Consider the following 16,353-nt stretch of genomic DNA (forward strand, 5'->3'; position numbering starts at 1 on the left):
CATAAAAATGCTGACTATATAGGACATGTGCAAACTTTCTGAAAATTAAAAAAAAATAAAATCTAGACCTTAAGTGATTATAGATGTAGGTACCCAGTTCACACGTGTGTTCAGCATTCCTGACCGTGACCACTTACACCCACACGATAACTCCAGTTGGGGAGATGAATGCAATGGTCGCTTTCATTATAGATACTTGTTATGCCACCTGACTCCCTGCACTCTCCAAATCCACAAGTTTGAGCACAAAGAAATCAGTAGAATCTCAGGGGAGGAGGAAATCATAAAGTCATCAAGGCCAGCTGTTCATCAGAGGCTGAAATGTGTTTTAACAGGTGAGAATGGAAGTGTTTGAAAAGCTCTTCTAAGAAGAGTGATACAGACTTCCTGATGTACTGAGTGAGTTCTTATGTGTAAAGGGCTTAGGGCAAAGCTGCCATGTAGCTAAAAATTACTGAGCCCTTATTAACAGTAAACTGATAGGAGGCAGTGCAAGGTCATGATTAAGAACACAGATCCTGGCTTCAGGCTACCCAGCCAGGTTCTGCTCAGCTCTGCCAGTTCCTAGCTCGGTGGCGCCGGCCACCTTCTCTAAGTCTCCCAGTCCTCCTGGTTCATCTCCTAAAGGTTAATACCAGCACCTGCCAGGTAGGGCTGTGCAGCGGATTCAAAGACAGGACTGTGGGAGCACCTAAAGCAATGCCTTGCACCTGACCAGGGCTGGGTCCCGGTTCGCTAACAGTGAAGCCCATCTCAGGACCTATTCAGGGAACTGAATCCAAAGTCTGAAGACCTTTACTGGTAATTCAAGTGAAGAAAATTTTATCATTTAGACCAGTCTTTTGAATTAAGCTGATTTTACTCCAAGACACGTAATCCTGGTTCCATTTCAGACGGACAGACAGACACAGCCAGGAAATGTGCGTTCTAGGGGCACTGCTCACCAAAAATTTGGGAAGTTCAGCTCTAGTGTATGTCATGATCAGAACATTATTGTTGTTGAGGGAACCATGAGGAGTTCTTAGTTCGCAGGATTGTTAAACTCTTACAGGGTCATATCTTATGCATTTAGTGATACTGCTAACATGTTTGCTCTACCAAATGTCAATGGATTTGAGTCGGATTTAGCTTTTTTTACAATTAGTTATGAACTTTTCATTAAGCCTCTTCTCAAACATAGTATGAACTTCACCCTGAGCTATGATATTTAAAGATCCACTTGTAGCCATTCAGGATCATTGGACCGTGTTTTGAAACCTCAGCTTTTAGTAGGAAGTGTGAAATAGCAGTGAGGTCTGAGCACACCTCCTCTCAGAAGTCTTGACACACCGTTAATGGTGGACTAGCAGAAAGGCTGACTCTCTTCTATTCTTTTAGCCTCTGTTCAAAATATCCTGGTGACGGAACTATTTTAGGCTTGTCCGCTACTAAGGTTCACTAGACTATAAAGAAGAACTAATGGAACAAATATTAGCTTTTCAGCAGCTGGATAATGGGGTCTCGGTCGTAGAGATTTGATTGGCAGTAAACCCAACATGTTAATGAGGTAGGCAGCACCCATCTGAAAAGCTCCCCTAATTGAAAGGGAAAACCCCTCTCCCCTAAAAAACAAACAAACAAAAACCTGTGTCAAACATCCAAGGGAAAGCTTTATTTCCGTGTTCTTTTCTCCCATCAAGTTTTCAAGAATAAAGTCAGTAAGTTTGCTGTTTTCTCTTCTGTTAAATATATATTCATATGCACAGTCAACTGTCTCCTCTGAATTCTCAGTGTGTCTTGCACAGAGGATGTGTGTCTTGGGCAGAGGATGCTCAGCTGAAGACACTCAGAGTGCCCCCAGCTCTGCCCAATTTACTGTTGATACTGTAGTATTTTCTCATTATTATTGTGGATTCTAAGCTTTGCTTCACCCCCCTGAAAAGCCTCTTTCCTTCAATTCTACAGTTATAGTCATGTTGAAATCCTCTACTTTGAAAAAGAAATCATATTGAGACAGTTCATTTCTCAAACCTGTGAAGTCAACAGGATTATGGATGTTATTGTCAGCAATACAGATATTATTTGTGAATGTGACAAATAAATAAGGTCAAGAGTAGGTAATTTCAAACATGTTCTCCCTGGAAAAAACCTTGTGAATATGCAGTTAGACAGGAGCTGCGAATACATGACATGACACACATGTGAATGGGGCAGTGCTGCCAATCGTGAAGAAAGGGTTCAGAGGACATATGATAGCTATTTTTAAGTATGTGAAGGCATGCCATGTAGACCAGAATCTGGAATTGGATTAGTAGGCCGAGAGAGAGTGCCAAGGTACATGGATCAAGCCAGAAAGAAGGCCTCACTCAAAGTGAAAATGTCCATGTGAAATCATTGTCCCTGGGGTAGTCAGTGTCACATGAGTTATTTAATGCAGGCTGGACACTTACTTGTGAGTATATTTTCAAGAAAATTCACATTTAGGTCATTCTAAGTGATGACCAGTGTCCACACCAACACAGAATGGAATAAGAATGTCCACTCCGGGGTCTCCTATGGTACAGATGAAGTGTGCAGTCTGAAGGATAAATACTCCCACGATACTGTATGATCCACCCAGGCAGAGCCCCAGTTATCAACACAAAGAGAAGGCCATCAAAGACCAGCCTGCCGGCTCCACAGCTTGACCCAGGTCTAACTTAAGAGAACTCTGAACTAAGCAGTTAGAAAAGAGGTACAGGTCAGAAGTCAGACAAAGTTCTTTGGATATCTATAATACAGCAAAATTCCAATGTGGCTCTCTAGGTCCGTGTGTATAACATTTTAAATGCAAAGATGATTTCTTTTGGATTCATGAATTTCTGTGATAAACATTTTCCTTAATTTTTAAAGCAGTAAGTCAAAAAATAAATACACATAACAAGAAAATTGCAACAGGCTCCAGCTTTTACACAGTCCTCGTGTTGGGGGGTTATATGGGCATCCCCAGACATGGAATTTTAATTTTGCTTTCTTGTTTCTTGAGGGATAACCATTGATAGTCATTCCTCCTCAAAGATGGGTGACTGCCGAGCTAACAGTTTCAAAGTGAGACTAAGGTCTCCTGTCCTCTTCACCCCTGGATACCTGGGCTCTGTCTATGGACATGGTGGAATATCCTAGAGTCAGAATAACACAAACTCTTCAAGAAGTGGCGACTATCCCAGCTGACTTCATAGTTGTTATGGATACGCTTAGAAGGTGGTCAAAGGTCATCTCTTCATCTGGAGCTAACTGGACAAGCAGAGTGGGAGCTCCTAACATTTCCAGCCCCTAAGCAGGTAGGTAACCCAAACAGTTAGATCCAGGAGATCCTGTGGACTGGGCCATTCTTAGATAAAACATAGGCAAACAACAAAATAAATAAAAATACAGCTCCTTAGCTGTAACAATGATTTGGATGACAATACATTTGACGATTCTATTGGTTCAGTTCCAATAAAATGTAGACCTGGTGTTTATTCTGTGAAAAAGCTACCACAGAGTGGCAGATTGGGCTCACAAAAATGTGCTCCTTATGCACTGAAGGACTGAGTCTCCAAGTCACATCTTGAGCTTCCTAGTGGGGACAGATGTGGGAAGGAGCGAGCTCACTAATTCAGACTCTAACACGGAGAAATTCAGTACCAATTCAGTGACCAGACAACAGTCAAACCAGGACACTTTGGGGAATGATTTGGGAACCATTAATAAATAAGCTTCAGGCAGAGCTGTCCAGGGCCTGGGGGTGCTGCCCACTTGGATTATGAGCTCGCAGAGGTCCTGACCCTTCCTGATTCGCCTTTGTGATGCTGGTGAAGAGCTTTAGTGGGAGCTGCATTACCGTTTGTTCCATTAAAAGTGGAATTAGAATGATTATCACAGACAGTGAAGCATTATTTCTTTTGTCCTTTTTCCATTTTTCTTCTGGTTTTTTCTTACTAAGCTGTGTATTTTATAAATATGACACTAGTCTAACTGCTTGTTTTTGTGCATGATAATTTCCTGTGAACAGTCCCACTAAAGATTGTATATTAAATATGTCTGAATCAAACAGTGCTCTGAACAATGCTAATATCGTTACATTTTTCTATTTATTCATATTTATTATGAAACCCACTCAGAGGCTTAACTGCTTATCTTGTACCTACGAGAATAATAATCTCCCTTTTCAAGACAGTCATTATTTGAGAACACAATATCCTTAGCATAAATACACGCATTCCCAAGATCCTAATTAAAAGGTCTGAATAGTTAGTGCATGGAATAAGATTGATCTTTTAAAATACAGGCCTGGATTTGTTTTTGAGCTGATTTGAAATATCGAGTATTCTAATATTTCAACATTTGTAAAATATGATTGTCAACAAGAAAAAGACAGCATTTAACACTTAATGCAGGGGTCATATATTTAAGTACGTCAGACAAAAATACACGTTCATGGGCTTCCCTGGTGGCGCAGTGGTTGGGAGTCCGCCTGCCGATGCAGGGGACACGGGTTCATGCCCCGGTCCGGGAAGATCCCACATGCCGCGGAGCGGCTAGGCCCGTGAGCCATAGCCGCTGAGCCTGCGTGTCTGGAGCCTGTGCTCCGCAACGGCAGAGGCCACAACAGTGAGAGGCCCGCGTACCGAAAAAAAAATACATATATACACGTTCATTGTTGTAATGAAAAGAAATGCCACCGGGTTACACTGTTTATCTATAGGACAATAGATTACAGTCCCTTAAAAGGTGGATGTCATCGCTGTCAGTGATTCAGGATGGCCTCGAGGTCAGGAGCACACCTGTTACTCACCTCTGCATCTCGGCCTCTCCGCCCCTATGCTCCACGTGCCGTTGGCGTGGCACTGCACCAGCCTCTGGCCCTCCAGGTAATACCCGGGGCTGCAGCTCAGCACCACCTGGGCTCCATACTCATTCAGGGATCCTGACACCAGTCTCCAGGTGACATGTTCTGAGAGCTGGGCTTCAATGCCAGGGCAAGTGACCGCTGGAAAGAAACACACTTAACATCATCACTTTGTTCTCAAGGGGTCAGACCAGGCCTGCTTTCCATGGTAAAGGCCTCCTGTATGAAACTCACCGTGCTGCACAGAAGAGATGCCATCACCTGTTATTTGCTGTTTTCTCTACTACCCACATAGCCACACAAAAACGATCCCATATGCAAAATGCATTCCACAGCCTCATGGCAAGTGCACTGGAAATCTTGCAGTGGGATTACATGTAAAGGGATAAATCACTTCCACAAAGTCTCGAGGTTCATTGAAAATGATCATCAGGTAAATGTAGGCATGAATAGAAAAATCTTACTTCTAATTTGTCTCTATCCTCTGAGAAACTTGAAATGGTAATTGAGTAACTGAAAACCAGCTTAGACCAAGAAAATCAGATGCCCTCATTCCCTTCCTCCCTACGTAATACGCTCTATTACTGGATTTACTGGCACACAAAATCCACATGCACACACACTAATACTATACAGAAAAGTGGTTAACGAATCTTAAAGGAGAGAATCTATTCATGTCCTTAGGAGGTGAACTAGAATTACAGTAGCTACTTAATAAAGAGCAGTAGCAACACTTTTAATAACAGTAGTAATAGCAGTAGCCGTAGTACAATACTACCGGAGTGGATTTAAGTAATTTATGACAATGCTGAAAATATATGCAAGGTTTGATATATGTGAGTTTATATATTTTCTGAAGAGTACAATAATATTTAAAATTCATTTTACAATGTTAGGAACTAGAACTCTACTTCCCTAAATATGAAGCTACATCAGCTAATAACCTTCACAGTCAGCTACCCACAAAGTTGACCAGATTGATTAATTTATTGATCCTGGAAGAATTAGCTAAAGAGACCACTTTTTTTTTTCAGAATAATATTAATAAATACATTTTACTTATAAATTCTATGCAAGTTCATTATAATTGAATCAGACATATCCAAAATGTTACAAAAATCCCATTTAATCTTCTCTTGGTAATTTTACCATTACTATGTGCAAATAAACAGAAAAAATAGGCCTTTTTGGTATTATTGCAATAATAATATCAACAAGGTTTAAAATGTGAAAAGAATTTTCTAATTTAAAAATAATCCTTAGATCTAGTTCTCATGTATTTTTTAGGTAAAACAATTATCCAAAATTTATATGGATAGTCAAGTGTTTTACCTAGTGATATAAATAATTTTTTTTTCTAACCAGATTACCTTTAGAATTTCAGGCATGATTGCCATTTCTGAAAAGACTTTAATGTCTTTAAACTGACAAATTCATAACTCAATTTCAATCCTGCTGCATATTTCAAATAAAATCTGGGACTTCTCTGGTGGCGCAGTGGTTAAGAATCCGCCTGCCAATGCAGGGGACACAGCTTCGAGCCCCGGTCCGGGAAGATCCCACATGCCGCGGAGCCACTAAGCCCGTGCGCCACAACTACTGAGCCCATGCGCCTAGAGCCCACGAGCCACAACTACTGAAGCCCGCACGCCTACAGCCCGTGCTCCGCAACAAGAGAAGCCACTGCAACGAGAAGCCCACGCACCGCAACGAAGAGTAGCCCCTGCTCGCCGCAACTAGAGAAGGCCCGCGTGCAGCAACGAAGACCCAACGCAGCCAAAAATAATAATAAATAAATTTTTAAAAATCTAATTTAAATTTTCAAATAAAATCCATTTCTTCAAAGCTGTGTTTCTAGAATTAACTTGATGGTTTTTAATCACTGAACTATCTTTTATAAACTCTGTTTCTGCCAAGAAGGTTTCAATGTTGGCTTACACAGTGGAATCAGAAGTTTTCTTCCGCTAATATCATCCACAGCAGTGGTTTCCAAATTCTGCGTGATTACCTCTTTCTTTATTTTATTTAAAAAATTTGGGGGGTGGGAGGGCTTCCCTGGTGGCGCAGTGGTTGAGAGTCCGCCTGCCAATGCAGGGGTCACGGGTTCGTGCCCCGGTCCAGGAAGATCCCACATGCCGCGCTGAGCCTGCGCGTCCGGAGCCTGTGCTCCGCAACGGGAGAGGCCACAACAATGAGAAGCCCGCGTACCACAAAAAAAAAAAAAAAAAATTTAACATCTTTATTGGAGTATAATTGCTTTACAATGGTGTGTTCGTTTCTGCTGTACAACAAAGTGAATCGGCTATACATATACATACATCCCCGTATCTCCTTCCTCTTGCGTCTCCCTCCCACCCTCCCTCTCCCACCCCTCTAGGTGGTCACAAAGCACCGAGCTGATCTCCCTGTGCTATGCGGCTGCTTCCCACTAGCTATCTATTTTACATTTGGTAGTGTATATACGTCCATGCCACTCTCTCACTTCGTCCCAGCTTACCCTGCCCCCTCCCCGTGTCCTCACCTCTTTCTTTATGAAAATAGAATTTGGTTTCCTTTTAATTATCTGATTCTGGTTTAATTGTTTGCTTGCATCTCTGTCTCCCTGCTAGGCTCTAAGTTCTTTTATTGTAAACATTATGTCTTTTTACAGTTTTTTTTTTTTGAGAATAATGTCTGACAAAGTAGGTGCTGGTGACATTCTAGTCTGTGTGTGTGCTTTGAAGAGAAACATGCCCCCCCCCAAAAAAAGTGCTATGGCAGCAAAAACAAAACACAACAGCAACAGCAACAAAAAACACAAAGAAACTGAGGCAATAAAAGCATATGGGTAGAAATTGAGAGTAAAAAGAAAAATGAGAACTGGAATAAATATTTATCTGAAGTCTACCTTGGCCTACTAAAGGAAGAGAGGGGAAGGGTGGAGCTTTCCAGAAATTTCTGCAGATGTGATTCTATTTGATATTTTCAAAGCTGCCCCAAGGGGGAGACCATACAGAAATGTCTGAGTTTGAATGGCCTATGATGTTTATTTGGGTGGCAAAATGCAAGTCATGTGAACCGAGATGGCAGGAGAAGACCAATCCCTCCAAACTGTGGTCAGCAGATCCCCACTTGGTGAGTTTTACTACATGCAGGTCTGCACTCATAAAAGAACAAGGCAAACAGTCCCCATAAAAGGATCAGCCCTGCTGCGTCCTGCCGGTCAAGCTGCCACGGAGAATGCGCTTTGTTGCTTGGCCCCGGGAACAAGGAAGCCATAGTCTTCCTTGTACCAGCTCTAGGGGCTTTGTGTAGGCGGAAGAGACCCAGAACATTCTGCACGCCCCACATGCCTACATGATCTCCTGACTGCATTCTGGGGGACAGCCCAGCCCCCCAAGTCAGAACCTGAAAACTGTTCTCATGTGCCCACCCCCCAACCCCGAGTCACTGTGCTCCCTCACCCCCCAACTCCTCCAGCCACTGCCTCCCCCCACCTGCAAGTCGAGCTCTTAACTCCACCTGCATGTCCTTAAAGGAATTTCATAAAGATATTAATCTCACTCCACTTCTTCATTAAAAACCCAAAAGTTTCCCTCAGAAGCTCAGATAAATTGATAGTATGATATGCAAAGTATGGTAAATATTTATACCTTAAAGAAAAACATCACTTTTACTCAGATCCAAGAGAATAATACCACATTTGATATTATTTGATATTATACTTCTGAATATTGATTCAATAGAAATACATGACTACTGCTAAAATTGGTTCTATTCTGTGTTCTCCTTGAACTGTCCATTCTAGAATTCCCACAGAAACTTATTCTAATATGTTTTATGTTTAAACTCCTTTATGAATAATCCTATTATATTTATCAATAGCAAATTGTACTGTCATTTTATTATCAATGTATGATTGATTAACAATACAATAATTTTTCATCTATTTTAAGCACAAAAAGTAGCATTTCTTTGGGAATACACCAGTTAATGAATGACATAGATAAGGCTTTTTTACTGTTCATGCATTACTGATTATTAGAAAGACACTAGGTTTGGTATTGATTTTATTACTAATTTTTACTTTCTATAGATTTTTATTACAGGTATTTGATTTATGTTAAGAAAGTTTAACGTAAACAAGGAAATGGTAAGGGAAATTGTTTTGTTACAGCGATATCTCTCACTCATACTTAGTTATACACCAAATATCACCACTATCAAAGATCGTTTGATAGAAACTGTTTAAATTGTCCTGGAAACGAGGAGTTAGAATCCACTAGACCTGTAAACAGAAAGCCACTGGCTTTGTCTACATCTGCACCAGCGCTTGGGACTCTTTCCTCAATTTGGTGCTCTGGAGGGTTTTGTGTTATTTATTTTGTTTTCTGGTTTTGTTGGTGTTGTTGGTTTCTTCCTTTTTTTTAGATATTCAGGTAAATTTGTATTGAAACATGTAAATAGAAAGTGCACAAATTGCTATTATACAGTTAAGTACACTTTTATGTAATAAACACACCCCCACCTGACCAGCAACCACATCGAGAACTAGAACTGCACACACACTCTCGCCACCAGGCACACCCCCCCTGCCCAGCATGCACACTTCACTCAGGGGGAGAAAGAATGTGAACCAACTTCTAATGACATTAGTGACCATCTACACACTGTAGATGGTGGACCAACTTCTAATGACATTAGTGACCATCTACACACTGTAGATGGTGGACCAACTTCTAATGACATTAGTGACCATCTACACACTGTAGATGGTGAACCAACTTCTAATGACATTAGTGACCATCTACACACTGTAGATGGTGGACCAACTTCTAATGACATTAGTGACCATCTACACACTGTAGATGGTGGACCAACTTCTAATGACATTAGTGACCATCTACACACTGTAGATGGTGGACCAACTTCTAATGACCTTAGTGACCATCTACACACTGTAGATGGTGGACCAACTTCTAATGACATTAGTGACCATCTACACACTGTAGATGGTGGGACCTGTTTTAACCCCATGTGAGTGGAGGCACGTACTCTTTTACTTCTGACGTCAGTATTATACTTTTGAAATTAACCCATGTTAAGCCATGGAGCTAGAGTGCTTATTTGTATCTCTACATGTGCTCCATTGTATAAATATATACGATCAACGTATCCATTCCTTACTGATGGCCATTGGGGTTGTCTCACATTTTTGGCTTTTACAAACTGCAGCTTTGAGCATGTCCTTAGGTGAATATACTTACACAAACCTGTAGGTATATTTCTAGGGAGGGACTACTGGCTCATAAGATATTTTCAGCTTTAGGACACGCTACCAAACGTTTTCCCAAAGAGAATGTGTCAACTTACCACCTTTACCAGCAATGTATTAAGAGTTCCAGTGACTTAACATTTCTGTTGATGCCAGGTCTCCTGTCCTTTTATTCTATAAAGTTATACATTCTGATGTGGGATGTAGTGGCATCTATTTGATATTCTGCATTTTTCTCACTGGAACTCTTTACACAATCTTTGTTTGATACACATTCTTCAAATATCTTTACCCTTTTTAAGTTTGCCTTTATCAGGCTCTCAAACATATGTTTTGAAGAATAACGGTACTGAAACTTAATGCAGTCCAATATATCTACTTTTTCCTTTGTTATCAGGTTTTTTTGTGAGCTTGCAAAGTCTTTACCTGACCCAGGCTCATGCAGGTGGGCTGGTGGAAAAGGGGAAGCTGTATTTTCATAGAAGCTTTATGTCCCACCTTTCACCTTTAGCCTATAATCATCTTGCCTTGATTTTGTCTATGCTGTGGGGCGGGGATCCAGATTCACTTTCCCATATGAATATCCAGTTGAGCCATTTACTGAAAAGATCTCTGTCTTTTCCCTCATTGGGCTGCAGCGTCACCTTTGTCGAAATATCAACCAATATGGTCCTGGGCTCTGTGTTCTCTGCCATTGGTTTGTCTTCCCTTGGACCAACACCACCCCATTTTAAAGCCTGTGCCTGTATAATAAAACCAGGGTATCAGGTGTGCTGTGGAAATGCGCTGTGTGTGAGTCAGGCCTCTCTCTGTGAAGAAGTTTGAGAAGGATTGAGAGGAGGCACGCCCTGTGCTGGAGAGTCTGCTCGGGCAGCTGGATCTGAAGGAAGAGTGAATATGGAGGTTTCGGGTTTGGAAATAGGTCTCCTTTCACTTTCCCCTCTGACAGATCCTGGAAACAACTTGCATACCTTAGGGTTACGCTTCCCCGGTTTGAGGTCACTGCAGACAAGGCTCTGGAGAGTCCAGCCTCTGCCACCTGCCAAGACACAACTGCTGTGACTCTCCCCACCACACCTGTTCCACCAGGTGCACTGCCGGCTGCCCCCTGCTTCCTGCACCCAGCTCTCTTTCGGGGGAGCACCCTTCCTTCCCCCAGTATGACACATACTCAATCTTAAGTCATATGTTACAGCAAATCGTTCTCGATTGGATCAATGAGAGACTCAACATGCTCACAGTGAAGGCTTTCTCTGAAAGGATGCTCTGAGGGAGAAGCCCCGTATGAGCCCAGAGGACTGTGGCTTCTGCTGTGCATGTATGTGAGCGGGAGAAAGCATGGTACATGCACCAGGACCTCTCCCCCCCCACACACATACACAAGGACACAATCCCGGGATTCCCTGGAACGTGGGCTTCAGACCTCAGTGGTGAAAAAAACCCAAGAGGGATGCATGTGAGGAGGGTCGATGGGGTGTCTGTGGCCAGTGAGAGTACAGATGCCTTCTTCTTCTTTTACTCTTCTCTGTAGTTTCCAGGTTTTCTACACATTATTAATGGCCAGAGCAAAACCAATCAAGTGATGGCCTGATGACCACTGAGAGCATTGTATTTCAAGAGAGAATAATACATTTTAAAAATAAAAAAATAAATTTTAAAAAATAGGCTGGAAAAAAGTGAAAGTTGAAAAAAATTTTTTTCAGAACAAAACTTGAAACAGTTAAACTAAGTGCCAGTGAAAGAATCTGCTGCCTTGTGACACAAAAATATATGTACACACACACATCACACACCTATGTACATACACACACATATATAAACACACACATATACACATATACAAATTATGTATGTATATATCCATATTATTGTATAAATACAACACATAAATATAAAAGATTATATAAATCAGTGCATACAAGTTTAACAGGGGATTATTTAGGAAAACTGGAGTGCTTCTGTTGGATTCTTATTTTTTAAAATTTCTTCCCACAACATCAATACTTTGAGGGGAAAAAAAAAGAAAAGAGAACAAAAACCCAGGCTACAGGAGGAAAGCAGGTATATACCACACTTAGGGAGCTGCAATGAGTGTGTACATAGAACTGAATATTTTACTTGATAGAGACGTTTTCATTTCATGACATCAGACATAACAGAATAAGGCAAATCTGAAAAATGAGTGGAATGATAGACTACATGAGGCTGAGCGAGAACCAGAGCAGAGATTCAAGGGGGTCATCACTGGAGGAAGACGGGAATGCGCGGGGGCCGCCAGGGAGGGGGCAGGGCCCTGGAATCTGCGTCTGCAGGGCTCTTGCTCTGTCCAGGGCCGGCCCTGCCCCTCAGACGCAGCCGCAGTGACCGTGTGCGCCTCCCTCAGGACTCACAAAGGCAAAGCTGAGTTACCGTCAGAGGCAGCAAAGCAGCCTGCACGCCACTGCGCTGACAGTTTAGAGAAAACACTTCATTCTTCCTAACAAAAACCTCTCACACTAGAATTCAGGGTTTTCCCTGTGCACCTGCCCAGTTGCCTGAAGTCACGGGTGGCTACTAGTACTGCTGCTTCCACCGGCTTGTATTTGTTTAGTGTTTTCAAAAATAAACACCCTGGGACTTCCCTGGTGGCGCAGGGGTTAAGAATCCGCCTGCCAATGCCAGGGACATGTATTCGATCCCTGGTCCGGGAAGATGCCACATGCCACGGAGCAACTAAGCCCGTGAGCCACAACTACTGAGCCTGCGCTCTAGAGCCCACGAGCCACAGCTACTGAGCATGCGTGCCACAACTACTGAAGCCTGCGTGCCTAGAGCCCGTGCTCCACAACAAGACCAGCCACCGCAATGAGAAGCCCGTGCACCGCAACGAAGAGCAGCCCCCGCTCGCCACAACTAGAGAAAGCCCGCGTGCAGCAACAGAGACCCAATGCAGACAAAAATAAATAAATAAATTTATAAAAATAAATTAATTAATTAAAAAAACACCCTTTTCACATTGTCTATATAAATGTATATATAATTTTACACTGAGTGACCCTCACAACAATACAGGGAGAGAGGGCATGGGCGGTCCTGTTACTTGTATTTCATGGAGCAGCCAGTAAGCTGGGCCCCCCCCACGGTTAGAACCCCGACCTGTGCATCTCTGAGGCTGCCATTTCCTCCACAGCTTGACAACCGCACTTATTCTGTACATGACTAAAACAACTGGCACCAATGAAATCAGTGAGAACTCTGGGCACACCAATATATAAGTAATGACAATTTTTAAAGAACGTTTTAAAATACCGGTCCATTTGGAAAATGTAGCAAAAGAAAGCGTTTTGCTTACATAAATGTTATAAACCAGTACTTGTGACAGTTGTAAGTGAATCTATCGCAGGGTCCAGTGTAGTGAAATTAAATGTTCTCCATAACAAGCAGGTTTAGCTGAGTCGACAGACTGCTCCGTCTGCCAGTTTACCTCATATTCCTAACTTTTTAAAACAGAAATATAGATTATCTTCTATCACCTTAAAAAAAACACAACTCTAATGGAATAATTTTCTTCTATTTCAAAAAATTCAAAAGAAGATGTGCGGATGACCATTCCCAAGTCGCATGGTTAACAGAACTAAGGGCTGACTCGGGTGAGGACACAGTTTTGTATTAAAAATCCCTAAATACTCCTCCTCAGATCAGACTTACTGAAAGCACAGACAATAAAGTTTCTTTGCAGAAAGGATGCAGTTTCTCTATCTTGTGAATGTTTCAAAGACAACACAAAATATTTCACATTTTACTTGAGAGAGGTTGGCTTTTCATTTTACCGTGAGCGATCCTGATTTATTAGTCATCCTGTCAGTAGCAAACCAGACAGGCTAACGGTTGTTTTGTATAAGATATTCAGACAATGACAGCATTGCCACCATAAATAAAGCCCTTTGGCCTCCCTCTCATAAATTACAGATACTGCTCATAAATCTCTGTGATATTCTAATCAGCCCCAAGATGCAGGGATGCAACTGTCTTTTCTTTGCAATGCAGCTATTCCCCCATCACACTCAATGTGGGTAAGTGCTTTTTATTACCGTTTAGTTCAAGCACATTTAATTAGATTGATAAAATTATGAGCCGACGCCATTGGAGTAAAATGATTCAGCCAGCCTCAGAGCTACTTGCATTCACAACCTAGCGCAGCTTTCAGTGTGCCATTAACGTCTGCATCACTGGCTGGGGAAGGGCACAGCTAGTCTTAGTTCTGGTGCATGGGAAGCGGAAGAACAAGCTGCTTTGGCTTCGGTAAATAAGGAGCATAAAGCGGGGAAACCCAGCGCACCGTGCTGACTTCAATGCATTCCATGCCGTCTAACTTCAACAAGCATTCCCTGTCAGGAAATGCTTCCACAAGGGCTGGGTTGAGATCCTGGAATTCTTAAAGGCAAACATTCTTTTTAAATGAATGTTTTTACCTCAGAGCTTAGCCAAATGATTAGCATGATTAGCTATGAGTTATTTAGAATAAGAGTAGGTAGACGGATAGAGTTTTGAAGTAAACTTCTAGGGTGTAACTTACAGGCTCACCTGAGAGACATCAGCATTTCAGAGGCACAGGCTTAAAAAGTCAGGAGACTTTAGAACTCCTGGTTCCTTCTCCTCCAAGACTCTTGACTGAACCTAGACTCTCATAACACTTATCTTCCCAGCATCCTGGGATTGCCAGACTTCTGCTTATTCTTGTGATGACTACCTTTTCCACTTGTGACGTTTCCAAGCCCTTATGAGATCGGACATATTTTTCTGCCCTGGGCTCCTTGTCATTTTGCTTCTGGGGTCAGACAATAAATATACACTATCAGAGTCGGATCACGGGACACTGAAATAGCGAACGAAGCCCAAACACCAGCCGTGAAACCTCATTTCAACAAGACCCACATTGAAGTAACCTCATCCACTCAGTGATACTAAGTGGCAAATACTGTTCAGAATTTTTTTGCAAATTCTATAATCTAGGTTCCATAAGAAATCTATTTCTAAAATTACATAACATGGCTGATTTTATAATTACACAAAATGAGTCTAAACCAAGCCCTGGAAAGGATGAAAACAGTACTTCCAATCCGAGTGTCTGTGTGTCTGTAGAAAGAGAATGCGAGAGGGAATCCCACAGTGAGCTTGCCTTTCTGACTTGGGGGCGTTTTCGGAACTAACTTCACTGCAAGTAGCTTTAGTTCATTACGTCTTCGTTCAAACTAGTAATAAATGGTCTTCCAAGGGGCCTTAAAGAGGAGGGGCCTCCACGCAGCTCTTGTCCCCAGAGGCCATGGCCCTGCACTGAGCGGCTGTCAGGTGCTTGGCAGAAGAATAAACAAGGAAAAGAGGGAGAGAAAGTTAAATAACGTCAGACCGCGTCACAGAGAGTCTCACTCACTCATTCATCCTTTCAGTCACAAATCTTTATAAAGTTCCACCATGAACCAAAGTTACGCCCACCCTTGAGCAGCTTCTGTTTGTTAGAGATGAAACGTGGAGAGGGATAACTCATGCAGTCCTGTGCTTAGCGGCCACAGAGAACCTCAGTACCACAAACCCTGTATCTACCGTTCTTCAAGTGTTCTGTTCAAACTTTACTTTCTCATATTTATCGGGCAGCCAAGGGGAGCCCTCAGTTCACAATTCTAACTAAAATACAGAAAGCTGGATGAACTCGCGTTCAATCTTTGGAAGTGAAATAAAATAAAAGAGATGGGAAGATTATATAGTGGGCCCTGAAAATAATGAACCAAAAACACATCTGAAATGACAGACTCTGGGTCCTTTAAATAGCTTAACTCCCCCAAAGCACTACAATCCCCAAAGACGTCAAAAGTTTGCACAATTGTGATCTACAGCCTTAAAACACTTTGTCCCCACAGGACGTACGACAGTGAGGTTTGTCACCATCTGATGCTCCCAGAAAGCGGGAGCAGCACAAGCCCGCCCTGCAAAGTGATGCCTCGGACGGCCAGGAGGTGGACCCGGCCGGCGCTCACCAAGCCACTCACCGCTTCGTGGGGGTCGTGCGGCACCCGGAATCCATGAACACCTGACCCTGAGGTGCTCCGTTCCCCGGCACAGGGGCAGATCTCGGCAGGCTGCGGACAGGGTTGGATGGCGCGGAGGGGCACTTCCCCCTGGGTCACCCGCCCGTCTTGCCGGCTGAGGAATTAAACCACCCTTTGGTCTAGGCTGTATTTTCAGAGCTGATCGCAGCCTTGGAAGACAGAGGTAA

The 16,353-nt window shown here is 42.5% G+C and overlaps 1 protein-coding gene across 2 annotated transcripts in view; it reads right to left on the reverse strand.

Annotated features, from left to right (window-relative positions):
• The window catches only part of CSMD1 (CUB and Sushi multiple domains 1), a 1,750,344-nt gene that overhangs the window by 61,323 nt on the left and 1,672,668 nt on the right, over window positions 1-16,353 (reverse strand). For both annotated transcript variants that reach the window (XM_067722119.1, XM_067722118.1), the window contains exon 51: window positions 4,796-4,990. In XM_067722119.1, the coding sequence (XP_067578220.1) occupies window positions 4,796-4,990 (195 nt within the window). The remainder of the gene's footprint in view (window positions 1-4,795; window positions 4,991-16,353) is intronic.

This window comes from Pseudorca crassidens, chromosome 21, assembly GCF_039906515.1.
Source record: "Pseudorca crassidens isolate mPseCra1 chromosome 21, mPseCra1.hap1, whole genome shotgun sequence".
Classification (NCBI taxonomy): domain Eukaryota; kingdom Metazoa; phylum Chordata; class Mammalia; order Artiodactyla; family Delphinidae; genus Pseudorca; species Pseudorca crassidens.